At 49.3% G+C, this 25,940-nt stretch overlaps 1 protein-coding gene across 1 annotated transcript in view; it reads left to right on the top strand.

Annotated features, from left to right (window-relative positions):
- VWA2 (von Willebrand factor A domain containing 2) overlaps positions 1 to 23,911 on the top strand; it is a 45,124-nt gene extending 21,213 nt beyond the window's left edge. Inside the window, 10 exon segments of the mRNA XM_037805254.1 lie at positions 5,924 to 6,118; positions 9,431 to 9,564; positions 10,000 to 10,132; positions 14,165 to 14,220; positions 16,448 to 16,555; positions 17,457 to 18,029; positions 20,157 to 20,708; positions 21,363 to 21,466; positions 21,468 to 21,489; positions 23,670 to 23,911. Of these exon segments, the coding sequence (XP_037661182.1) occupies positions 5,924 to 6,118; positions 9,431 to 9,564; positions 10,000 to 10,132; positions 14,165 to 14,220; positions 16,448 to 16,555; positions 17,457 to 18,029; positions 20,157 to 20,708; positions 21,363 to 21,466; positions 21,468 to 21,489; positions 23,670 to 23,782 (1,990 nt within the window). The 3' untranslated portion in view covers positions 23,783 to 23,911.
- The last annotated feature ends 2,029 nt before the right edge of the window (positions 23,912 to 25,940 follow it).

The following is a 25,940-nucleotide window of genomic DNA, read 5'->3' as shown; positions in this document are numbered from 1 at the left end:
GTTTACATGTATATATACATTATTTTGTGTATTATATGTACACACATTTGTGTGTATATATATGTGTATAAAAACACACAAATATAACTGATACAGTGTCTCCACAAGCCCTCACTCACAGCAGAGTGGCTTGAACTTGCCTTTTCCTGGTAGGCTTTCTGGATCCTCTCTGGTGTCTGCTGCCCCTCGCAGCAGTGCCTGCTGAAGTTCGTGATCTCAGCCATTTACTGCCATTGCCTCCAATTGCAAAAGCCCTCAGCTTTGCAGCCCTTTCTTCAGTCACAGGCCTCTGCAGGTCCACCAGTGCTCTCCGCAAGCCAAGTCCCCACACCAGGCACAGCTTGAGCTTTGGAGGCCCTACAGGCCCCAGGCAGGTCACCGGGAGCCCCAGTGGCTTTAACTCAGGCTACATATGACTCCATGGGTGCGCTGAACAGACTGAAGAGCAAGTCAACTACAAGAAGGTTCAAAAGAGAATAGTGCATTAATGTGCTTTAAAAAATACATTGGTATATTCTGGCCTTTTCTCTATTCCTTAGGAGACTTTGACCCTTGGGGCCTCCAAGAAGTGGTTTCCTTTAGAGAGCAATTTCAGCCTCACTCCCATGTCTTGGGACCAGCCATATGGAGCAGCACTTGTCAAAGTGAGGTCCTAAAGTCCCCTGGCTCAGAACTGCCTGAGGATCCTTAGGAATCTGTACTTTTTAATCGACATCCCCCCACAGCCCCCTGCCCTGTGACTGTTGTGCAGTTTTTTAAACAGCTCTTCTGAGATTACATACCATAAAGTTAACCCTTTAAAGTGTACAATTCAATGTTTTGAGTACATTTGCAGAGTTATGCAACTATCACCATAATCTAATTTTAGAACATTTTCATCATCTCCAAAATAAACCTTTTGAATAAACATATCTCCAAAGAAGATATACAAATGACCAATAAGCACATGAAAGGCTGCTCAACATTATTAGCCATTAGAGAAATGCAAATCAAAACCACATTACATTCTCTAGGATGCCTAAAATAAACACAGACGATGGCAGGTGTTGGTGAGGATGTAGAGAGATTAGAACCCTCACATGCTGCTGGTGGGAAAGTAAACTGGTGCAGCGACTTTGGAAAACAGTCTGGCAGTTCCTCAAAAATGTTAAGGGTAGAGTTACCATATGACCCAGCAATTCTCCTCCCAAGAAAAATGAAAACCTCTTTCTGTGCAAAAACTTGAATGCAGATGTTCATAGTAGCCTTATTCATAATAGACAAAAAGCAGAACCAGTCCAAATGTCCATCAGCAGATACATGGATAACCAAGTGTGGTATATCCATGCAGTGAAATGTTATTCAGCTATAACGAATAAAATTGCCGGCACATGCTACAACATGGAGGCACCTTGGAAACATCATGCTAAATGAAAGAAGCTAGACACAAAAGACCACATGTTATATGATCCCAGTTATATGAAATATCCAGAATAGGCAAATCCATAGAGACAGAAACTAGATGAGTGGTTTACGGCCAGCAGAGTGGGGAAGAAAATGGGGGGGTGACTGCTTGATGGGTACAGGTTTTCTTTTTGGGTGAAAATGTTCTAAAATTAGATAGTGTTGATTATAAAATAAATATATTAAAAATTGCTGAATTTCACACTTTAAAATTGTGAATTTTATGGCATATGACTCATCTGTTACTAAAATTTTCATAAAAAAAACTGTACCAATTGTATGGACATTAACTGCTACAGAAAAAAAAGTAGCCTCTTGATTTAAGTTTAGGTCTAAAAGTCAGAGACTGGGTGATTTTGACTTAAATGACTCTGCCCTGTTCTCATTTGAAAAAATAAGCAGATTTCCAAGATTTGGTACAAAAAGAGCTTTCACTGTCCTCATCTAGTGTCCATTCCAACCCCGTAAGAGGATGCTGAGGTTGAGAGGGAGCAGGGACTTGGTCAGGATCTCTGGGTTGCACTGCCCGTGCTGCTTTCCAGGCTGGGACCATTTGCAGCAGGCCCCACCCAGCTGTCCCTTCCCCACCTCTCCCGGCCCCCACACTCCCACCCCTGGAGTCACCAGTTAAGATGAATCATCATCATTTCAGCTGTGTTGAAAGTCATAACTGAGGGCTTGAGAGTATTATTCATGACATATGAAATCCAAACAGCCATTAAGAATGTGCCAAATGAGGACACCGGGGTGGAGAAAGAGAGAAGCCTCTTCCTGTGTCTGAACAAGTTCAGCTGTTCTTTTAGGGACGCTTTTGGTCAGCACTTAGGTATCCTAGGATGACTCTAAGAGGCAACAAACAAGGCAAGGTGCCAGCAACTAATTGTCGGCCCCAGTGTTGGGGTTGCTGAGGACACTAAAAATGAAGACAAGCTGTGACTCAGACCAGAGGAATGTGACCAAATGGGAATGAGGGCCTCCCTGGGGCTCTCTCTTTCCTTTTTCTGCAGTGAAGTTTTAAATCTGGACAGATTATAACAGTTCGACCCAAACTTGCCTTCCTAGACTAGGGCCATTCCCCCAAAAATCCATTTTGAGATGGTTAAGAAACTATCTTTTGAGATGGTTAAGAAACTAGGGCTGCTTTGCAATAAGAAGTTTAAAAATTAATTACCTTTGAATACTGCACTCCTTGATAACATAAATCAGATAAAACATGACTGGCAATGGGCTCCTGACTGCCCAGAACTCCTGGCCAGTGACAGCACAGGCTCGCACCGTCATTTCACTAATCTCACAATAATACAACTCTGAGTTTTATGTGATTTTTTTTGGACTCCATCTCCAGCTTTATCAGGGCTTTATGTATTTAGATAACTCCACAGAAACAGTACTCACCGCTTCACCTTAGCACAAAGCCTTTCATCGCTTTCTCTTTCAATCCTTTTTAACATCAAAGGATAGTCAATTACAAAGCATTTTGTTCCTTTTTTACTAAATATTATTTGGGATGTTATTTTGCCTAAAAATATATTATTCTTCATGTTGATCCTTTTTAACGGTTATGTAGTAATCTGTTGAATTGAGATATCGCAAGGTATTTAATCGTTCTCCTAAATGGAAAAACTTAGGTTGGTTCCAGGATTTTTTTCCACTGTTAAGAAAAAAATTGTAATCAACATCACTGTATCCACAGTGGTTTTGCATGTGAATTATTTCTCAAAGTCTGTTCCATGGACCATCTGCCTCAAAATTACTGGGGAAGTGGGATGCTGGTTTACAATGTAGATTCTCAGGCCCATTGCACACCTACCGATTGGGGTTCTCTAGGGATGGGGTCTGAGAATCTACATTATTACTTGAGACTGGACTCAAAAGATAAACTTGGAGTGGGTTACTAGTTGGTTAATTATTGTAACTACCATTGATGGAGTGAGTGCTCACTGGATACGAGGAGGCCCTGAACACAGCAGTTAATCCTCAAACAATACTATTAATTTCCCCACTTAAACAGGGAAGGAAACTGATACTCTGGTTAAGTGACTTTTCCAATTTTACCAAGCTTATATATCACAGGATTAATATTTAAAGGCCACTGACCCTGGAGCCCATGTTTTTAATCTAGGTTAAAAAAAAAAAAAAAAAAAGTCCATGCATTACGATTATAGTACTCCAAAGGCAGTGGCTTTCTATGAACCTTCAAATTCCAACCTTGCTTAGTCTCATTTGAAAAGAATTAGAAAAATCTTTGTGCTCAGAACAGACTCTGACATTGGAAATGTTCCCTGAAGTAAGGTAGGCCAGCAGGATGTAGCAGGATTTCTTCTCATTTCCCAGGGGGACAGAAGCCATTAGGGTTCTCACTTGACCTTGGACGGAAGCCAGCAGATGGTGTTCCGGTGGGAAAAGGACTATAAGGGCGCAGAGGGTGCTCAGCGATTTGCGGGGTGGGCAGCCCAGGCTTCAGTGCCCTTGAAATTGAATTCCTCTCTAACCACAAGCTGGTGGCTGGGAAGAGGGAGCCCCAGCCCAGCCCACAAGATCTGGGTTGAGTCCAGCTTTCCTCTGCAGGTGGTGAATGAGAAGGGAAAACAAAGGCTAACTGATGGGAGCCAAGGGAAGACACGTATGAGAAATACGAGAACAAAGAGTTGCGGAGAGCAAGCACTTCTTTTTGGTCCTGAAGCTTTGAACCTTTAGGAAGAGAAGTAATGAGCAGGTGGGCTGGGAGGGAGGGGAGGCTTTGGGGAGAGAAAGCAAGGCCTGGCTGAATCCCCCATCAATGGAAAGTAAGTAGAAAACTCAGGATCCAGGGCCTCAGCCAGGAGGCTCACTGGGCTCAGTGCCCAGAGCCACTGGCACACCGTGGCCTGTGGGAGAAGTTCTGTGATCATTTAGGCAGAACAGTAGAGAGCACGGGGTATCCAGATTTTCCCATAAAGGATCATATGGTGAATATCTTAGGCTTTGCCGGCTGTATGTTCTCTGCCTAGACAGTCCATAAACTAATGGTGGGCATGGCTGCGTTCCAATAAAACTTGATTTACCAAAACACAGCAGACCAGATTTGGCCCATGGGCTGTGTTTGCTGACCCCTGAAAAGGAAAGAGCATTGACTTCAAAATCGGCCTCACTGGGTTTAAACTCCACTTCTGACCTCCGTTAGCTGGGACACTACCAAGTGACTCAGCTGGCCATTTAACGTTGTATTTAAGAATTTGGCCGCTGGAGACAGAAAGCCCGGGTGTCGAGTCCTGCCTCAACCATTACAAACCGGGTGACCTTACATAACCCCCTCCTCTGAACTCCCTGCTGTCACAGGACTGCGGTGAGAATCATGTGCTTAGCACCGTGCCTGGCACATTTTAAGTGTTCAGTAAATATTAACAGTTATTATTACCATTCTCTGAGTTGTGGTTTCCTCTCCTGTGAAATGAGGATAATCAAAGCACCTTGAAGCATAGTTGAAATGACAAAATTCAGTAACATGTGTGAAGTGTCAGGTACATGGTGGACCCTCCATGCTAACTTCATCCTTTAGAAAAGGGAGACAGCCTGCCTTTCCCAGAGTCCTGCAGGAAGGCTCTTTGCAGACCTGAACGCTTTGATGAAGGTGGTAGTATGTGTGGGAGTCAGAATCCTCGTGGTTGTCTTAGGGGTCTGCTCTGCAACGTGGCATGCCTGTGAGAGGAGCAAGGTGCACTGGAAATCCACCACGCTTTGATAAGCCCATTGCCCAAGCCCAGCTCTGCTCCAAGACCCCGGAACACAGCTCGGGTTTGCTCACCTGTGTCTTTGCTCCCAGCTTCCGCTGACTTTCTGGAATGGCTTCCTCTTTCCTAGTCAGCTGGGTTCACGGAGACCCCATTCAGACACCTTTCCCCTCTGAAGCCTGTTCCCTCACAGCTTTGCCCCACAGTGAACGCCCTCCTCAGAGCTCTTGTTATTTGTGTCCTTTAGTTATTTATCATTTGCTGCTTTCTCTGCTACCTTTTCCCTTATATCTCCTATTTCTTCAATTAGACAAAGAGTTCTTTGAGGGTGGAATCATATTATACTTCCCCATCTCCCTTTCGCTATCTTCCATATAGTGGGTCCACAATAAATAGGAGTGGGCTGAAAAGTGTTTTTTAAATTGATGCAGATGTTGATATGAATCTGTAGGCTGGGAGTCTCAATTCCCGGAGTAGTCAGCTCTTGTTGACGTATTTATTAACTTAATAGAGATCCACAAAGAGAATTGCCCTTTAAAAGCCGCTTGAAGTAGAAAGCAAGGGAAGTGAAGAATATTCTAGGCCTGGCACGAATCCTTCCCCAGCACAGTCTTCCACACTCTTTCCCCACCTCTTTGCTGAATGACGAGCACTTGGAGGACCAGGAGAAGGTGGAACCACATGACAGAAGCAGTTTGGTCCCTTAGGGGCTGCTTGGGGGAGAGACGCTGACTCTTCCTTCTTTCCTTTGTCCTTCTGTGTGCCCTCAGAGGAGGGAGCACCGAGACAGGCCTTGCTCTGAAGTACCTTCTGCGCAAAGGGTTCCCGGGGGGCAGGAATGCCTCCGTGCCCCAGATCCTCATCCTCCTCACTGATGGGAAGTCCCAGGGGCCCATCGCTCTGCCGGCCAAGCAGCTGAAGGAAAGGGGCGTCACTGTGTTCTCCGTGGGCGTCCGTTTTCCGAGGTAAGAGGCTTGGCCCTTCTGGGTCGGCCCTCAAGCTGTCCACCAGGGTCCGCAACACAGCTAAGGAAGACTTCATAGCCCAGGAGGAGAGAGGAGCTGGAGAAACTGCCCTAATCCTTCCACAGATTTGTCTTTTCCTCCCATGTTGGTGCCCATGCACAGTGAGCTCCAAGCCTTTGGAAGTCTGGGACTGTGTATTGTCTTTGGTTTAGTCTGAACACTTGGTTGCAAGTGCCAGAAACTCAACTCTATTTGAGCAGAAATGGAAATTCAGAGACTCATGAAACTACCCCTGGGTAACACAGGGGACCCCCGGGTGGGCAGGAGCCAGGGACTTGGATGCCACTAAGATTCTTTGTCCCATCCCTCGTTCTGCTCTTCTCTCTGCCTGGTGGCCGCCTCCTGTCCGGCAGCTGGAACTGTGACTGCAGGCCACTCCTCAGCTCACATCTTCCCAGCTCCACCCTGTGAGAGAATGAACTCATTTCTCTAGTTTCGAATTGAACGATCCAAGCAAGGATTCCATTTAGCTGAGTCACAGACCCAGGCAGGGGCTTGGAGCTCTGTGGTCAGCAGCCTCCTTTCCAAGCACGACTCTCCAGATGTTGGGATATGTCTTCTTCAGTGTGAGGAGGGCTCAGCAGGTCCTCCCTGCTGTCATCCTTAACAGTGGAGATGACCTCACAGCCAAGGGCCTATAGTTGTTGCAGGCGTAGGTGAAATGACTGGGCTTGGCACCGTGTCTGCATGTAGGACTCTTTTTCCTAAATTTAGTACATTATTTCTTCTCTTGTCTCCCTTGTGCCAGGCACTATTCTAGCTTCTTAGGATACAGTGGTAGCAATATAATGTTCCTGTCCTCATGGAGCTTACATTCCAATAAAGAAACTGGAAGATAACACAAAAGTGAATGAATAAATAAGAAATGTAATTTCAGGTGGAAATAAAATGCAGAGGAGAAAAATAGAGTAAAGAGTTAAAGAGTGGTGGGAAATAGGGAAGATAGCTATTTTAGGTAACGAGGCTTCTTTAAGGAGTTGATTTTTTGAGCAGAAACGTGAGTGAAGTAAGGAGCAAGTCTTCTGACTATCAGGTGAAAGAGCAGGCAAGGCAGACAGAGGGCAAGTGCACAGGCCCTGAGGCAGAAGCTGATTTGGGGTGTTATGGGAATCACAAGACAGCCAGTAAAGAGCTGGAGCCCAGCAAGTGAAGGAGAGAATTACAAGAAGTAGGGGAGATGAGGTAGGCAGGCGCCAAATCATGGAGTCCTGTGGGTGATGGTAAAGACTTTGGTGTTTACTCTGAGTAGGATGGGAAGCCTTTGGAGGGTTTCCAGCAGGGGGAGGACATGAATTGACTTACATTTCCACAAGATGGCATTGCTGCTGTGTGGAGAATAAACCGGGGAGGGGAGGATAAGAGGAAAAGTGGGGAGACCAGTTAGGAGGCCATTGGAGCAGCTCATGCAAGAGATAATGGTGGCTTGTAGGGAAGCAGTGCTGGCCCTGGTGAGGAGTGGTTGGACTGAGGATATATTTTGAAAGCAGGACAGTGGAGTGGCTGATGGATTACACGTAGGATACACGAGAGAAGAATCCAGAATGGTGCCCAGGTTTTTAGCCAGAGCCACAGCGTGAATGGTGGCGCCATTTCCTTTAATGGGAAAGACTGGGGGAAGAGCAAAGAAATGTAGTTCTATTTTAAATAAATTAAGTTTTGAGATGCGTCTTAGACATGCAAGTGGAGAAGTTGAATAGACAGCTGGACATAAGGGTCTGGAGCCTGGGAGAGAGATTTGGGGATGGCATTTAAAGCCTCAAGGATCACGTGGGGTCTGAGCTCAGAGCCTGGTCAAGGACTAGCATGTGCCAGTTAGAAAGAGGAAGAAGATTGAGTGAAGAAGGATGATAGGGCGGGAATATCCAGGTTTGTCTCATTGTCCCTGTCATCTTTTTCATGGCCAGTACTCTGTTATTTAACACAGGCCGCCTCGTTGTTGTTTTGTTTCCTCATGTATAAGGCATATAAACCCCTTGAGAGGGGACCCTACTTTATAGCTCTCTGCCCACCCCCTTCCCCACATGGTACCCAGTAGAGTACCTTGAATATAGCAATTGCTGAAATGTTGGCCAAACAAAGACGGAATTTTCGGCACAGCCCCGTTTCAGTGGTTTCTTCTCCAGCCAGCAGCTGGAGCAGTGTTTCTCAAACTGCCTGTGGTGAAGGGCTAGTTTTTTCTCCTAATCCACCATGGACTGTTATTTTCGTAAAATGCAATACAAATTAATGACTAGAAAAATGAAATTAAAAACACAGGCAAAACGTGAGCTCAAATGTTTGTTGTTAAGAGTCAGCAAACAAAAATGACTCAGTTAAATTGCTTTGCAATTCGTTTCTATTTATTGAGCCCCTTTTCTGAAGGTTCTTGGCTCTGGCTGGGGAGCTTTTAAGAAAGTCTGTTGCTGGACCAAGGAGCTAAGAGGGCGGCCTGGCCATGCTAAGTAATGGTAAAGTGAGGCCAGAACATCTGTTCTTTGTAAGTCACTGTCCTAAGTACAGGGAGGAATTCCTGGTTTGTATGGCTCTATAGGAGAATGGGCATTTTGATAAATGACAATTTTATCTTATTGCCCAATCTTGGTCTATTTTGATGGATTTTTGATGGGCAGGAGTCTAAATACATTGTCTGCTGGCCCTGTCTTTTTCAAAAGGGGTTTCTCAACATCGTTTCACCCTTTCTGTGCCTCCTAGTGTCACCATCCCAGACGTCATTTTAGCCCTGGGCGCTGACAATGGCATGCTCAGGCCAGTGAAGCATGCAGCTCCTTGCTCTGGGTGCCTCACGTAGAGTCTTCAGTTCTTCTGCCCAATTGTTTCTAACCCTTCAGTACTTTCTTTCTATGACCAGCTGTCCTTGTTGGCTCTGTCTTGCTGTTGTCTAGAACCACTTTCCTTCGTTTCCTTCCAGATTTATTTTTTCTTGTTAGTTATGGGCTGCAAGACCAGACAACAACATATGTTAGGATGGGTCTTGAAAAAGAGCCAAAGGTTCCAAGTGTGTGGCTGTTCTCTGAAGAAGGTGGCGAATTTTGATGTGTACATGTTGTAACCCATATCTGGGCTCCCTTGAGGTCTTTCTGGGGTTCATTTCTTGGTCCTTTACCTGTGTCCTAGTTGGGGGAGGTGGCAGCTAGGTGGCCTCTGGGTAAGTGGGGATGGTGGTGCCTTCCAGGAGATGGGGCAGGCAGGCGGGGTGGGGTGGGCATGGGGCAATGAGCCTTTGTAACTTCTCAGCTGGGGGCCGGGGGACAGGTGGGAGGAGCTGCACGCGCTGGCCAGCGAGCCAAGGGAGCAGCATGTGCTGTTTGCTGAGCAGGCGGAGGACGCCACCAACGGCCTCTTCAGCACGCTCGGCAGCTCTGCTGTCTGCACCATCACCTCTCCAGGTAAGCCCTTCCAGGCTGGGGAGGAGGGGCACTGCCTGGGCATCCAGAGGGAGTCACTGAGGCAAGAGCTCAGGAATCAAGGGCATCTCCAGGAAGGGAAGGCAAGAAAGTGCAGGTGTAGCAGCCTCTGCCTTGGGGATCTCAGCTCCTACCTTCCTGGGAGCATATGGGAGCACGGGGAGGCTTTGGGCCTGGAGTAGGACATCAGTTGGATAAAATGCACTCTCTGCACACTTTGTAAAAGCTGTGGGGAGGGGTCTTGAAGAGCCAGAGCATGCATGGAGTAGGTGTCCAGAGCCTGGATGCCAAACGGGCAGAGCAGGGACCCCTAGACGGTGTGGAGTGGGACACCCTGGAGCAGCTGCTCAGGGGAGTGTGGTCGAGGAAGGAGGTATAACCTTGCCTTTTCCTGCTGGGTGTGTGTCCTGGACCCAGACTGCCAGGTGGAGCCCCACCCCTGTGTGCGCAGGACGCTGGAGATGGTCCGAGAGCATGCTGGCAGCGCCCCGTGCTGGAGAGGCTCGCAGCGGACCAACGCCGTGCTGGCTGCACTCTGCCCCTTCTACAGGTTTGTCTGAACAGCTGGGATCCCAGCCCGTGGGCATGGCCTGGGTGGGGCTGAGAGGGTCCCCAGTACCAGGTGCGCACCAGCTGCAGGGAGAACAGCTCTTCGGGGTCGTGGAACGTGTGACGGGGATCAAAGGAGACCGGGGCCTGGGGGGCCGGGACAGAGTCCTGGGGGACAGCGAGGATCACAGCTACTCAGTGTCATTTTCTGCCAAGACACCCAGGGAGAGGGAGGGGGATGGGTCCCAGCCAGCTTGGGGGGCCAAAAGCCAGTCAGTGCAGGTGTTGGGACTGTGATATTTACTGACCTGATTGTTTGGAGCCTCTGAACACCAGTTTCCACGTTTATGGGGCTGAGTGAGGCAAGAGGCTTAAGACCCTGGATGAACCCCAGTCCTGGGGGCCTGGATTGCTGGACTCCTCGGGATTGGAGCCTGGCAGCCAGCCACTCGGGACACCCCTATACCGCCCTGGACCGTCCCTCTGTACTTCTTCTAGACTAACCTCCAAAAGGTGCCTCTCGCCCTGCCTCCACACCTTCCGGAGGGCTGGGCTAGTGTTCAGACGGCTCAGAGCGCAGCAGGGAGGAGTTGAAACAAACAGGCAGAGGCACGCCAGAGCCCTTCTGGGCCCACGGGGAGTCCAGAGAGCACATGGGCAGGGAGAGGTGGCATTCGGCATGTGGGTCAGAGCAAGTGGGGCCTCCGGGCCATGCCGGGGACCAAGAGGGGCTCTTCAGAACCTGAGCATCAAGTGCAAGGAAACATGCGTTTGATCCTCACTGAGCCAGGCCGTGTGCAGAGGGAGATGGACGCAGTCGCCAGCCCCAAGGAGCTCATGGTCCAGACGAAACCTTGGACAAGGAGAGCAGTGACTGCCCTGGGATGGGGCCTGTTCTCTCTCCCTGGGACGTCATGAAGAAGGGGCTGCTTGAGGGAGCCTTGAAGGGCATGGGGAGCTGGTGATGGTGGTGGGTAGAGGAGCTGCTGGGGAGGGGCCCATACCTCGTGGTTTCATGCTCAGACATCGGCTGCTGCGCTTTTAATCCCAGCGTCACCACTAATGAGCGCTGACGCTCCCACAGCCTGTTTTCTGCCTTTGAAAAGGAAGATGACACTAGTACCTAGCTTACAGGGTTGTTGAGGGCTTTAAGTGAGTTCATATGTCACGGGCATTGATACTGCAGGCTCCTGGAGTGCTGGCTGCACAGAGTTAGCTCTTAACCAGATCACCCATTCCAGAGATATTCCCCTAGGGCCTCCTGTGCTCCCAGCACTGCCCCAGGTCCTGGGGAATTGGCATGACTGTCTCAGAAACAAATCTGCCATCATGAGCTGACTTTCCAGTGAGGGGAGGCAGGCGATAAACAAAATGAATATATAAGCCATTCGAAGCTGATAAGGGCTAGGGAGAGAAAGAGCACAGGGATTGGGACTGGGCTTCACAGGTGGGTGCTTGGGGCAGTGCTGCAGTTTTAAATCGAGTCCAGGGCAGGCCTGGCTGAGAATGTGCGTTTGAGCCCAGCCCTGGGGGAGGTGAGGGTGCCAGTCCTGGCAGATCCAGGCAAAAGACCTGGCAGCCGGGCCTGCTCCTAAAATGCTGATTTCCAGTGCCAGGCTGGGTGGGGAGAGGGGCAGGCCCCACGGAGCTCTCTGTGTTAGGACTCGTGCTTTTGTGAGGTCATTAGGATTAGATACTAGAGGGAAAGAAGATTTTTCTTTAATGAGCTGGCAGCTTGGCAGACTTTTTCTGTCAGCAACTCCTTGAGTTCTTAATTGACTTGGCTTTTATCCCAAGTGGACAAGTTATCCCGTCCATCCGGGAGATGGTGGTATCTCATTGGAAGAAGTCCTCTTTGGAGAAGTTTTTTTGTCAAAGCCTGAAGAGGAGAGTCTGCTTAGGTCAGGCCATCCCTGGAGCCGCTGCCAACCGAGAGGTGGGCTTTCTGCCCAGGAGACAAGGAATCTGTCCTGCGGCCCCACGGTCCTTTGATCCAGAGGCTTGGGAGAAGTGGGGAGGCACGGGGCCCAGGGAGCAGGGTGTATAGGATTTGGAGTTCAGTGGTAGAGGTTCAGATTCCAGATCTGCTGCCTTCTAGTAACCGTGTGACTTCAGGCAGCCCAGTTCAGCCCTCTGAATCCTCTCCCATCTGTAAAATGGAGATAACTGTCTCTGCAGGCAGCTGTGGGGATTCAGGGGAATGACGGGGCCGCATGGCACATGGAAGCTACTGTGAGAATGGTGACTTGAGTTAGCACTCAGATGGACCTTAGAGGTTAGCATGTCCGGTGGTTTGCAAATCCCCTTGAGCTCTGGGGCTTTCTAAGGACATAGAAGCAGTGCCTTTTGGAAGAAGGGGTGGGCTGTGACACTGGGCAGGCCTGGCACCCTGGCCATTCAGTCCTCTTCCCTCTTGATCCAGGACTCCAAAGAATGCAGTTGAAAGCTGCAGATAGACATATTGTATAGAAGAGGGAACTGGAGACCAGAGAAGGAAGGTAACTTGCCTGGGGTCACACAGCCAGAATCCAGTTGTCTGATTCCCAACTAGCCCCCCTCCCTGCCCCGCTACCTGACTGCATTGTGTAGGCCCCGGAAAGTAGCCCATAATAGAAAGCTGCTCTCGCTGTTTGGAGTTTTATCATAGGCTTCTGCAGCTTCTAATGTGATAGCTGGCTTACATTAGCTTTTATTGAAAAAAAAAAAAAAAAAGCCTCTAGGTAGTTTGAGCCACTCCCTATCCATATGTACAGCATTTGGGAAGGATGTATTGAAATTAGTAGAAGCTAGGCCCATGATCCATGAACTGTTAACTGAAGGACAGAGATCGAAGACTAACAAAGCAAAAACTCTTGCTACTTGGGCCACAAAAGAACTGAGGAAACTGAATAACCAAGCTTGATCTGTTACCATTGAGATGATAACCTGAAACCCTCACTGGAAATCTACAATCTTTTGAAAAACCCGGAAGTGAGGCATGTGCACGGATGCTGAATGCTTGGGAATGAGAGGATGAGTGAGTGAGGCCTGAAAATACTCCATGTTGAAAATCCCGCCGCAGCCACCAGCAGCAGTGCTGTCTGTGATCTAAGCAAGCACTGACTGCGTAGGAAACCACATTGGCCATCTTGGAAAAGAGAGAAACGATGGATTTACCTGCTTTAAAAAGAAAAAGAAAACTGTCTCTTCCCAGAAGAGGCCAGAACTAGCTTTTCTGTCTTTTGGCCAGTGCTGAGTGGAATGACTGGTTTGGGAGAGGAGGAGGGACTAGATTCAGCTGTGGTGCTTTGTTGTAAAAGGCAGTTTGGCCTTTGCTACTGATAGAGAGAGAGAGCGAGAGAGAAAGAAAAGATGCTCTTTAGGTTTTTTTTTTTTTTTTTTAATTATTATTTTTTAGGGAAAACACAGACAAATAGTCAGAGCTCCCATCCTGGTATTTTCGTCAAGGCATCTTTCCTAATAATATGCTTCTTTCCTAATAATCTAGAATGGGGTAAGGGAGGATAAAAAGAAGACTCTGGAGTTAGAGGATATAGAAAAAATAAAAACACAATTGTTACAAATAAAGAATGCAGACTTCAAAAGCAAAAGCCACAACCCAAACAAAACAAAATTTAAATGCTCAGAATTGGCAGCACAGAAGACAAGTACTCTCCTGAGTTGTATCATGGCAATCTGAAATAATACACAATAAAAGAAACTATACATACACATAAGGAGAACAGCAAATTTCAGGTAACTATTTGGATTGCAAATGAAGATAAATTTAATTTTCAAACAATCTGATAAAATAACCATTTGGAAACTGAAAAAAAAAGCCTCTAGGTAGTTTGAGCCACTCCCTATCCATGTGCAGATAGAAGTTGGAATCGAATCAAGAAAGAAAATAAGCAAGTCCTTCCAGTAGAGGTTCTTCCTCACCCCACTCTGCATTGAGATCTTATATCAGCTTTTAGCGTTTAAAAATGTCTTCCAGGCTTCTGCCCTCCCCTTAAGCCTCTGATCTCTCCCACTTTCTTTCCTTTGATTGTAGCTGGAGGAGAGTGTTCCTTACCCACCCGGCCACCTGTTACAGGACCACCTGCCCAGGTATGGCCTGCCTCTTAGCAGCTCCCTCTGGGCCTTGGGACCAGGCTGGGTTTGGAAAGGGGCGTTTACAGTCCTGGAACAGAGCGCAGGGTTTTGACTGGCTCCAGGAGGGAGGGACGGGACACTGGACTCCATTTTGGAGGCAAAAGAGTGTGTTCAGGCTGTACTTGCTCCGTACTTGCTCAGTGGTGTTTTTCACTAAAAATAGAGCAGGGGCTTTAGAATGATTTCCCCTAACCAGCACCCCTTGTTTTGGTGACAGGCAGCAAAGGGCATGGACCGAGCCCAGCTCTGCAGGCAGAAGCCCTCAGATCCATTGCGGGATTCAGGGCAAGTTACCTGAGCCTCGGTTTCCTTCTCTGTAAAATGGAGTGATGCTTGTGCTCAGTCTGGAATTCCCAGTTTCCTGCTCTATATGATAGGGGATATCACACACAGGATCCTAGTGAGAATTCAGGAAGGTAATGCCCACAGAAGTGCTTTGTCACCTCTCAAGTTCCAAACAAACACAGGGCTCATCAGCATCATTATGCAGCATTCAGCATGGTTTCCTTGTGCCCCTCACTGCTCCACAAACCAGAGTTCCGGGGCCGGGGGTCCCCTTTGAAGTTTAGCACATCTCACTGACCTGGGAGCACAGAAACTGTACTCGCCCCTGGTGAGGTAAGGGGCCAGAGGCAGAGCCTGTGGGCTTTCCATGCAAGCAGGGTGGCATTTCCTACTGGGTTAGGCGATGCCCTTGGCATCCCCTTTCAAGGTTTTCAAGTTCCATCATCTCTGGCCTCTGATGTATAGGAGAAACTGAAAGTGGGGCTGTTTCTGCCTAGAAATGAACATTTAAGGATGTATGGTTTTGGAAGCAGAGCATCCTGGGTTCGAGTCCCGGCTCTGCGCCTTAGCAACCAGCTGATCCTGGGCACCTGACCTCACTGCACTGAGCTTCAGCTTCCTCATCTGTAAAATGGTTTCTCTGATGGTACCCACCTCACAGGGTTGTTGTGACAATGAAATGAGGGTGCGCATTTGTAACAGTGCCTGGAACAGAGTAAATGCTCAATTAAAGGCCACTGTGGTGGCTGCTGCTGCTGCTAATGAGCCTCCCAGTTTCCAGGATACTCTGGCTGATGGAACAGGCCAGAGTCAGTCTCAAAAGTTTCTTCCTTTGTAAAGTATACACTTTAATTATGATGCTGTGACTACCAAATTACATATTAGTATTTTTTAAGCGAAAAAGACAGAAATCATCAATCCCAGAAATAGCCACACAGAGCAGCTTATCATTCCCTTCAAAAACATGAAACATGAACATATGATGATCCTGCTGGAACTCTGTAACCCTGGGAGGGAGGTCATGTGCACTTATCTGCATTTTGCAGATGAGGAAATTGATAAGGAGCTCAGATATGGACAGCGGGGTGTCATAGACTGGATACTTCAGAATGGGCCCGATTTTGACGCAGGCCCAGATTTGAAGATACCAGATTTGAAGAGGCGTTACCCATAATTTGCACCTCCCAGTCAAAAACAAATGCAGTATTACCCCTTGTGGAGTGTTGGCTTTGTGCAGTGAAAGCACGTGGATTCCTTCATTCATTTATATGGGCTAATTAATTTAATCCTCACAGTAACACTGTGGAATACGTCCAGTTGTCATCACCCTTTCGTGGATGAGGATACTGACCCCTGGGAGGTACATTGACTTGCCCAAGTAAATGGAGGAGGCCATTCCTTGCTGGACAGCCTGATTCCAGGATCCGAAGTGTTACTGTTCCGTGCACAGACTGTGGAGGCTGTTGGGAACAACCACATGCAGGACTTAATGAAGAAACGGCTGTCTTTGGGTCTCAGGGCCCCACGCTGCCAGCTTGCCGCTCCTGAGATCTTCACCCCTTTCAAGGCCCAGGGTCCACCAGTGATTTATCAAGGTCACCCTGAGCCCCTCCAGACCTTCTCAGCAGCCGCAAGCTAGTAAAATTTTTGTTCCCGGGGGCAGAGCTGGGAGCCAGGTTCCGTGGGCACATCCTTGCATGAGCCCCTGTAATTCAAACTCGGGGCCCTGCTGAGCCCACCATTTAGTGTCCTCGAACACAGCCATCCCAGCCCCTCCTTTCCCTCCCTGACACAGGCCTTGCTGCCGGTTTCCCAGTGGAGCAAGGGGCCTTCTCCTGCCAACCCGCTCCCTCCTCTGTGCCCATGTGCTTGGTGCTGATGAGCGTCTCTCTGACAGGTCCTTGTGACTCGCAGCCCTGCCAGAACGGAGGCACGTGTGTTTCAGAAGGATTGGATGGGTACCACTGCATCTGCCCACTGGCATTCGGAGGGGAGGCAAACTGCGGTGCGTATGCACGCGACTTCTAGGACTGACCACTGGGTAGGGCCCAAGCTCCCCCTTCTCGCCTCCCAGCCTGCTAACTACTGGATAGAAATTGGCCCTTGAGTTTTCGAGCCACCTACCTTCCAAATACACCCCTGAACTGACTTGACATGTGGAATAAATATTTCAGGTGGCAAAGCCCTGGGTAGGACAGGAGCTCCTTGCTTGTTAGCTTTACGGTGGCTGCTGCTTGGTCTTTGAGCATCACTGAACCCAGCGGAAGGCTGGAGCCAGCCCAACTCTGGGTCCTGGTCCTGGGCAGGAAGAGGAAAGGACCCCCAAGCCCTTTTAGTTAAAAGGTGCAAAATGAAGATTATCACAGGCTTTACATCATAGAGGCGTTGGGAGTTTAAAATGCGAGTGTGGATGGTAAAGAGCTTAGCACAATGCATGACCCGTAGCAGGGGCTTGTTAAATAGTAACTTTTTAAAGATTGTGGCGCTTGGTCATTTGGAGATCCATATGGAAAAAAAATAAATCTTCACCCTTTGCTCACAACCTACACAAAAATCCATTCCAGGGGGATTATAGATCTAAATGTAAAAGGCAAAGCATTGCAGCTTTTACAACAAAACATACAAGAATCTCTTTAGGATCTTGAGTTAGACACAGAGCACTAACCATAAAAGAAAAATAGTTATAAAACAGATAACATTTTTTTTTTAAAGAGTGGTTGGCTGGAGACCCTTTACGAGAGCCAGGAGCGAGAGGTCCCCGACTAGCTCTGTCACTTCCTCGGTGGTGGGCACTGGAGTCTCGGTTTCTCGGCCCTGCCTCCTGGTGTTGGCATCTCAGGCGGGGTGGGGTCTGCCTGCTCCAGTTGCCCTCGGCGTGACCGTGGGTGTTGCTGTGACCCCAGCAGCTCCGAAGCTGAGCCTCGAATGCAGAATTGACCTCCTCTTCCTGCTGGACAGCTCGGCGGGCACCAGCCTGGAGGGCTTCCTGCAGGCCAAGGCCTTCGTGAAGCGGTTCGTGCAGGCCGTGCTGAGCAAGGACTCCCGGGCCCGCGTGGGGGTGGCCCGGTTCAGCAGGGAGCTGGTGGTGGCGGTGCCCGTGGGGGAGTACCAGGACGTGCCAGACCTGGTCCGGAGCCTCGACAGCCTCCCCTTCAGCGGAGGCCCCACCCTCATGGGCAGTGCCTTGCGGCAGGTGGCAGAGCGCGGCTTTGGGAGCGCCACCAGGACAGGCCAGGACCGTCCACGAAGGGTGGTTGTCCTGCTCACGGGTGCACGCTCCCAGGATGAGGTGGCTGGCCCAGCGCATTACGCCAGGGCCCAAGAGCTGCTCCTGCTGGCCGTGGGCAGTGAGGCCGTGCGGGCAGAGCTGGAGGAGATCACAGGCAGCCCCGAGCATGTGCTGGTCCACGCCGACCCACGGGACCTTGTCAGCCAGATCCCTGAGCTGCAGAGGAAGCTGTGCAGCCAGCAGCAGCCAGGTAAGGGCCTGGCCTGGACCCCAGCCGTGGGCCTGCATCACGTGGACCCTGGGACGGGCAGATCAGTGGTGGGCTGAACCCAGAGTCCCACGCTTTTGTGAACCAGCCTCGTGGCTGGTAACTTGTTACCTCCTCAAGGTGTTTTTGGTTTTTTAATAAGGATTAAGTAAGATAAGCAATATACAGTCTCAGTACATAGTAAACATTCAGTAAATTTTGATTTCTGCTATGTAATATTATTATATATCGATATTGTTAATAAGGAGTTCTGAATCTACTAAGTAGTCTACTAAGCCACTCTAGAGACGTGGCTTTCCACCTTCTTTAATGACAACCCACCCACAAAAAGATACGCATCCCAGCAGAAACACACACACCTGAAGTAAACGTTTCATGAATGGCATGCACCTTGGTAGTTTCTACTTGAGATGCACCCTGATAGCTTCCTGTCCGTTCTGTTGCACAACCCATGAGGTAGATGTCTCGGCCCCTGCTGGTCTGTGCTGTGCAGACTCTGGACGCTGCCCCTGGGAGTAGACATTTCCGCCCAGGGGCAGGGGCCAAGCCTGTGGCCTCGGGGGGAGTGGCTGAGACCTCCTCAGCGGGGGCCCCCTGCTTTCTTCCCCAGAGAGGTGGGAGGAGGGAAGCTGCACGAGGAGCCCCCCAGCCCCCTGGTTTGGCTTGTCAGAGGTGAGTGGGCTTCCTTCCCACAGGGGGAAGACGGGGCGCAGCCTGCCCACTCTCACTGGCCCCCGCCCTGGAGCTAGGGTGGTTTGTTTTTCTTTATCAACTTTTTATTTCAGAAAAGTTTTAGATTTAGAGGCAAATTGTGACAGTAGTACAGGGAGTTCTCGTATACCCCACACTCAGTTTTCCCTCTTGTTAACATCTTACATTATTGGTGTGGCACATTTGTCACAATTAATGAACGAGTACTGCTGCATTATTTTTAACTGAAGTCCACCCTTTAATCACATTTTGTTAATTTTCAGCTAATGTCCTCTTCTGGTTCCAGGATCCCATAAAGGGTTACACTTAGTTGTCACATCTCCTTAGGGTCCTCTTGGCTCTGATCGTTTCTCAGACTTTCCTTGGGCCAGAGTGGTTTGTAAAAACCAGTAAGTCAGATCATCAGATTCTCTTACTTGCTACTTAAAACCGTCCTGGGGCTCCCCTTTGCACCTAGAATAAAACCCAAACTCCTTCCATTGGCTTCTAGAAACTCCCTGTGATCTGGCCTCTGCAGGATTTTCAGCAGGGTGGCCACAGAGGCCTTTCCTCTGCCCGAGGAGTCCCCCACCCTGCCTCACCCACTAACACAGATCCTTCTCTCCAGTCTTAGCTGGAACACCACCCCTTAGAGAACCCTGGCCCCTCCTGTCAATCTAATAGCATTGCCCCGCTGGTCTCTCTCGTGGCACCTTGCACTCTTCCCCCACAGCTGCTCAGAACATTTGTAGTTCTGTATTTGTTGCATATGTCTCCCCATCGACCTTCAGCCCACTGGGGGTAGGCATCACCCACTACCCATGTAGGACTAAAGCAGGGTGTCACGTGTGGTAGGTGCTCAGCATCGGGATGCTTGAAGGTGTAGGTGAAGATGCTGCCAAAAAAGGGACCTTGAGACTCAGTGGCTTACATGATAGGCGTTTCTTTCCCTCCCCTGACGGTTCAGAGGAGAGTGGCCTGGGACTGGCAGGGTGGCTTGGCCAGCTGATGGATTCCACCCTGAGGTCCAAGTCGCCATTTCTCAGCCAGCGGGCAGGGGGAGGAGGGAAAGTAGAAAGCAGGCAGCCTCCTTTCTTGCAGGTATAACTTGCAAGTTGTACATGCACTTCCAATCACGTCGGAAGTTGTGAAGTCTAAATTGGATAAAACTTAGATGACCACACCCAGCTTCAGGAGATGCTGGGACATGTCATCTAGCTGGGCATTGATACTCCATTCCAGGAGAGGGGTGTTCTAGGAGGCCGTGGAGGGTGGGTACTGCAGTGGGCGTGTGGCTGCTGGCTGGCCTGGGGCTCTGCACAGCCCAGAGCAGTCCCCATTTTGCCAGCTGGACCCCAACAAGGGGCTCCGGCTCGCAGACCCTGCCCACAGAGGCCCACTCTCTGCTTGTCCCCGCAGGCTGCCAGGCACAGTCGCTGGACCTGGTCTTCATGGTGGACGCCTCAGCCTCGGTGGGGCCGCAGCACTTTGCTCAGATGCAGAGCTTTGTGAGAAGCTGCGTCCTCCAGTTTGACGTGAACCCTGATGTGACACAGGTCGGCCTGGTGGTGTACGGCGGCCGGGTCCAGACAGCCTTTGGGCTGGACACGCACCTCACCCGAGCCACGGTGCTCCAGGCGACGAGCCAGGCCCCCTACCTGGGCGGGGTGGGCTCAGCTGGCACGGCCCTGCTGCACATCTACGACAGGGTGATGACTGTCCAGAAGGGTGCCCGGCCTGGTGTCCCCAAGGCTGTTGTGGTGCTCACAGGCGGGACGGGAGCAGAGGACGCGGCCGTCCCTGCCCAGAAGCTGAGGAACAACGGTGTCTCAGTGTTGGTGGTTGGCGTGGGGCCGGTCCTGAGGGAGGCGCTGTGGAGGCTTGCAGGTCCCCGGGACTCCCTGATCCACGTGGCAGCTTATGGAGACCTGAGGTACCACCAGGACGTGCTCATCGAGTGGCTATGCAGAGGTGAGCAGGGCTGTCCACACCCTTCAGGGCTGTCCCAAAGGGGGACCTCAGCCTGGACCTCCATGTGCATGAGGAGAGCAGCTCCTCCCATCTACTGAGAACTTTCCGTGTGCCAATTCCCTGCTAAGTCCCATGCGCACGTGATCTCCATCCCATTTGATATAAAGGTGCAGAGAATTGAGTAGCACAGATTCTTCCTCCCACAACTTGAGAATTTAAAGACTCCATTTAAACAGAAGGCATGTTTAGGATAGCCACAGGTCCCCCAAAGGTCTAGGACCCCAGGCTGTCAGATCCTCACCCAGGTAACGAATGGCAGGCCAGCCAGCCTCCAAGACTGCCTTTTGCCAGTGAGCCCCTTGCTGCCTTTTCAAAAGCACATGGCGATCGTCACAATAATGAATATTTCCTTGTGCACAGCACCCGGAGAGGCTCCATGTGCACATAGGAGAGCTGGGGGAGTCAGTCTTTTTAACCTAACTGGGTAGCATGTAGAGCCAACCATGTGCTAACCTGTCACTTAAGGGCCAAGGGGGACACAGAAGGTGTGTGAGACAATTATTCTTGTGGCCTTGCATTTGTATAGGGCTTATTTCGGTTCAGGTCTCTGGGTCTGATCCAGGCTGGGCCTGGGGGGCATGTTCTCCATTGTAGAAGCCAAGCGGCCAGTCAACCTCTGCAAGCCCAGCCCGTGCACGAACGAGGGCACCTGCGTCCTGCAGAGCGGGAGCTACCGCTGCGAGTGCCGGAGTGGCTGGGGGGGGCCCCCACTGCGAGAACCGTAAGTGTGGCTCTGTTCTGGGTGTGTGAAATGGGGAGGGGGGAGGGTCTCAGTCCTGTCAAGTCCCAGGAACCTGGCTGAGGGTGGATTCTAGGGCATTTGTTCAGTAGAAGAAATCAGTCAATCATTTATTCATTCACTCATGAAACATTTCATGAGTGCCTCCGATGTCCCCGGCATTGTTCTAGGAGCTGGGAATATAACTATCAACAAAGTGACAAACATCTCTGCCCTCAAGGAGCTTGCATTCTAGTGGGGAAGACAGACAATGAGCAAGATAAGTACAACACATATTAGATGGTGCTAAAGCAGGGGGCTCAGGTCTGTATGTGGGATGGGGTTCAAGTTTTAGATAGGGTTGCCTGGTGAGGGTGAACTTGAGGAAGGACCTGAAGGGAGTCAGGGAACTAAGCCAGAAGGGTATCTGTGGGAAGAGTCCAGCAGGCAGAGGGAAAAGCAAGTACAAAGGCCTCAAGCAGGAGTGGCCTGGAGTGTGTGGCTGGAGTGGAGTGAGCTAAGAGGAGTGGAACAGGGTGAAGCCAGAAAGGTAAGAGGGAGCCGGCCAGGTAGAGTCTTCAGGCCAGTGTGAGGACCATTCACAGAGTCAGGCGGGGGCCACCAGAGGTCTGTAGTAGATGCCTGCGGGGCGAGGGCAAGACAGCGATTGCAGCCATGCAGGAGGCCGGTGACGGTGGCCTGGATCAGGTTGGTGCAAAGTGGCTGGAGTCAGGGTTTTGATTAAATGTAGAGGTGATGGGATCTGCTGCCAGAATGAATGTGGAATATGAGAGGAAGAGGTGTCTGCCATGGCTTAGGGTTTCTGTTCTGAGCACCTGGAAAAATGAAGTTCCTATTAACCAAGATGGGGAACCCTGGAGGGCAGAGCTGGGGAGCGGAGATCTAGAACCTAACTTGGGCATGGGATGTCCATTGGATGTCCAAGTAGAGACACCAGGCAATTGGGTGCACACATCTGGAGTTCAGGGAGAGGCCTGGGCTGAGTTATTGATTTGGGAGTCCTCAATATATCAATCCTATACAAAATCATAGGATTAAATGTAAGCAGCTAAGATGAGACTGTTGATAGAGGAGAGAACTGAGCCCTGGGATTCTCTCACGCTAGAGGTCAGAGCTCAGCGACCAGCCAAGGAGACCAAGAAATGGCTGGTGAGGTGGGAAAAATCCCAGGACAATGTGTTATCCTTGGAGGCAAATGGAAAAAGGGTTTCAGGAGGAAGAACTGATCATCTGGGTCAGGTAAGATGAGGACTGGGAATGGACTATTGGGTTTTAGCAACCTAGAGGTCACCATTGCCTTGAAAGTAGCTTTTGGTTTTGTTCTGTTTAAGATGGCAGAAAAAGCTCATCTGTTTGTAGGCTGATGAGAAAATGGCAGCTGCAGGAAAGAGGAGAGAATTGCTGGAGTAGGCGAGAGGCGACTAGACTAGCACAGGGCCAGCAAACTTATAGCCCACCAGCCAAATCTGACCTGCTGCCTGTTTTTGTGAATACAAGTTTACAGAACAGCCACGTTTATTTGTTCTTGTATCATCTGTGACTGTGCTTCAATGGCAGAGTTGAGTAGCTGTGACAAAGACCAAATGTCCTGCAAAGCCTAAAATATTAACTTTCTGGAGTGTTCCAGAAAATTTGCTGACTCCTGGACTAACATGCAGCTCGAGGGAGGCTTCAGTTAGGAGCACAGTTGACCTCGAATGACGTGAAAGGGGGGCGAGGGGGCGGGCACAGAGGCAGGTGGGCGGTTAGACGTGGTGGTGGGCGCTGGCAGTTCTTTGAGTGTTCAGTGAAGCAGGAAGAACAGCCATCAGCACAGAGTGAGGCTGGGGAGGAGGGCTGGTGGAGGAGACAGAAGATGTGAAAGAACCTGTCTATAAAGACTGCTGGACGGTGCCAAGGGCCCATTTGTGGTTCATGGTCATGAACTGAAGGTTAGAGCAGCCAGCAACCGGGTGCCCACTCCAGGTGCAGCCTGGGGTTTCCAGCTACCGGCCGAGTTTGGCTTCCGACGGCAGGGAGCGCGTCTGGATGGCACTCAGACAGGGTGTCTGCCCCGCTTCTGCTTGGAGGGTGGGGTTATGGGGGTAAGCGCAGGACAGAGAGAGGCCCAGAGGAGCTGCTGGTTGGTTGAGAAGGGGCTCACTGTTCCTTTTTTTCCCCAGGGGTCTCGAGAGGAGATGCCCCAAAGGGTGGTTCCCGCCAAGTGCCTGCAGGAGAGCAGCCGCTGCCCCACTCCCGGCAGCTACTGAGAAGGCCGGGGCCTGCTGGGCACTGAGGGCACCTGCCCCCAGTGTCTTCTGTCTCGTGGGGCTCTTGTCTGTGTCCAGCCCTGTCCACAACCCTCCTACCTGCTGCTCCTGGCCCAGGGAGATGTCCCAACTGCAGACAGTGCTGCTTAGGGGCCGTGGTTGCTGCTGATTTCATCGGCTGTTGGAATCTCCTTATATGTAAGTAAATATTTATTTTCTGTACCTCATTGCACCTCTGCCACCTTTCCCGAGGATAGACAGAGGAACTGGAGACTTCAGAGAAGTGTGACGGCCTGTTTGAGGCTCACTTTGCCCGCCATCAATACTACATAGGATGTTTTGGGGACAGCAGCGCCCGCCAGAAGGCACTGCCTAAAGTCCAGTTGAACCACTGAAATGATGGCATTGTGGAATGAAAAACGGCGTGGACTTGTACTTCCCCAGCGATGTCCTGGATGTATTCATTGTTAGTTTGAAAAGGGGGCTTTAGTGGCACTGGTGACTTTTTCAGGTGCTTGGATCTGTGTGTGGGAGAGACTTGGTAAGGCCCCAGGCTGGAATTTGGCCAATTAACCAGTGCTTGTTTGACTATGGGGGAGGAGCCAAGTGTGCACATGGGGATTGGGGGGACACCTAAAATTGGGGTGGAATCCCATATTCCCTGGGAGGGTCTTCCTTTAGTGTTTACCCAGGGGGGCTAAATGGAGTGTTTGTTGAATGCTTTCCTTTACTCTCCTTTCATTAGGACAAAGGAGTTAGAATCCTTAAATTCAACAAATACAGGGCAACAAAATGTATAGAGGTTTTGCTTTTTCATGTATAGAGGTTTTGGTTTTTCATGTATAGCTATTATACTGTCTGGGTTTATACTGTCTAGATTTTTGGGTTTTTTTTCCCCTGCCTTGTTTTAAAAGTAACATTTCAAGAGATATTGTTGGTTATTTAACAGGACTATGTCTACCTAGATGCTACAGAGGCTTATTTGGAATAGTTTTGGGCAAACTAAGTACCTACCCCATCATGCAATATTTAGGAATCAGTTCTGCCCCTTGGCTATGCTATTTAGAGTTGGTTTTTCAGTAGAAACCTTTGTAGACCACTGACCTCAATCCATAGACTTTACCATAATTTTAATTTTTAACATAGATATTTTAATATCTTGTATACAAAAGTTCAAGGCTACTTTGATTTAAACACTACTTAGCTTTGAGTACCTTTAAGGATTTCTGCTGCTAGAAAAGTGCTTGAAGAGGCACCGCCACGTAATTGTTGAAGAAAAAAAAAAAGGCTGGTGTACCAAGCACTGAGTCATGACAAACACTTATGTTCACGGGATATTTTTATTTTTGTTACTACGTTGTTCGTAGCAGAAGACAACATCTGGGTCAGGATCACATATTCACCCAGCAAATGCCAATCAGTGATGTTGCAGAATTTATACGAATTGACTGTCTTCAACAGAATTTAGGGGTTTTATAACCTAGGCTCTCCGTATTTTTCAGGGATGATTGTCAGCCCCATTTGAATTGCTTGGAATTAAAAAAAAAAAAAAACAACAAAAACAGTGGGCCCTGGGCTTACATCTTAAAGGTCTTCTCTATTGCTGTGTTTTGGAGCTGGGGTCTCAGGCCACATTTTTCCAATGCCCCCCTAGCAGCAAAGGAAATTCCTATCTTATTGCCTAACCAGCCAAACCTTTTTCTTTTAAAAGAAATTAAATTATATAAGTAATACATAAATAGAAACTAAAACAATGCCAAGTTCCTAAGTCTTGTGGCTGTTTTCTCTGGGTGATCCTCATTCCAGCCACCTCACTGAATGCTCTAGTTCTGTTTTTTATTTTGAAATAATTTCAAACTCATAGAACAGTTGCAAAAATAATACAGAGAACCCCAGTGGTACCTACTGCTCAGATTTGCCAACTTAACACACATTTCTAATACTTTGATTCTTTGGTTGTCTCAAAAGATATTTACAAATAATGACTATTTTGTCTCTTTTTTGACATTTTATACTATTTTCTTCTTTTTCTTGTTGTTTTGCATTGTCTAGGACCTCCAGAATATCCTTATCTGGTTCTTGACTTCAAGGGGCTTTTTTTACCATTAAATGTGGTGACTTTATCAGGTTAAGAATGTTTTTGGTTTTTTTTTTTTTTAAACCTAGATTACTGAGAGTACTTGT

This window comes from Choloepus didactylus, chromosome 15, assembly GCF_015220235.1.
Source record: "Choloepus didactylus isolate mChoDid1 chromosome 15, mChoDid1.pri, whole genome shotgun sequence".
Lineage (NCBI taxonomy): Eukaryota > Metazoa > Chordata > Mammalia > Pilosa > Megalonychidae > Choloepus > Choloepus didactylus.
The sequence above is the reverse complement of the archived record's forward strand: the minus strand, read 5'-3'. Positions and strand labels throughout refer to the sequence as shown.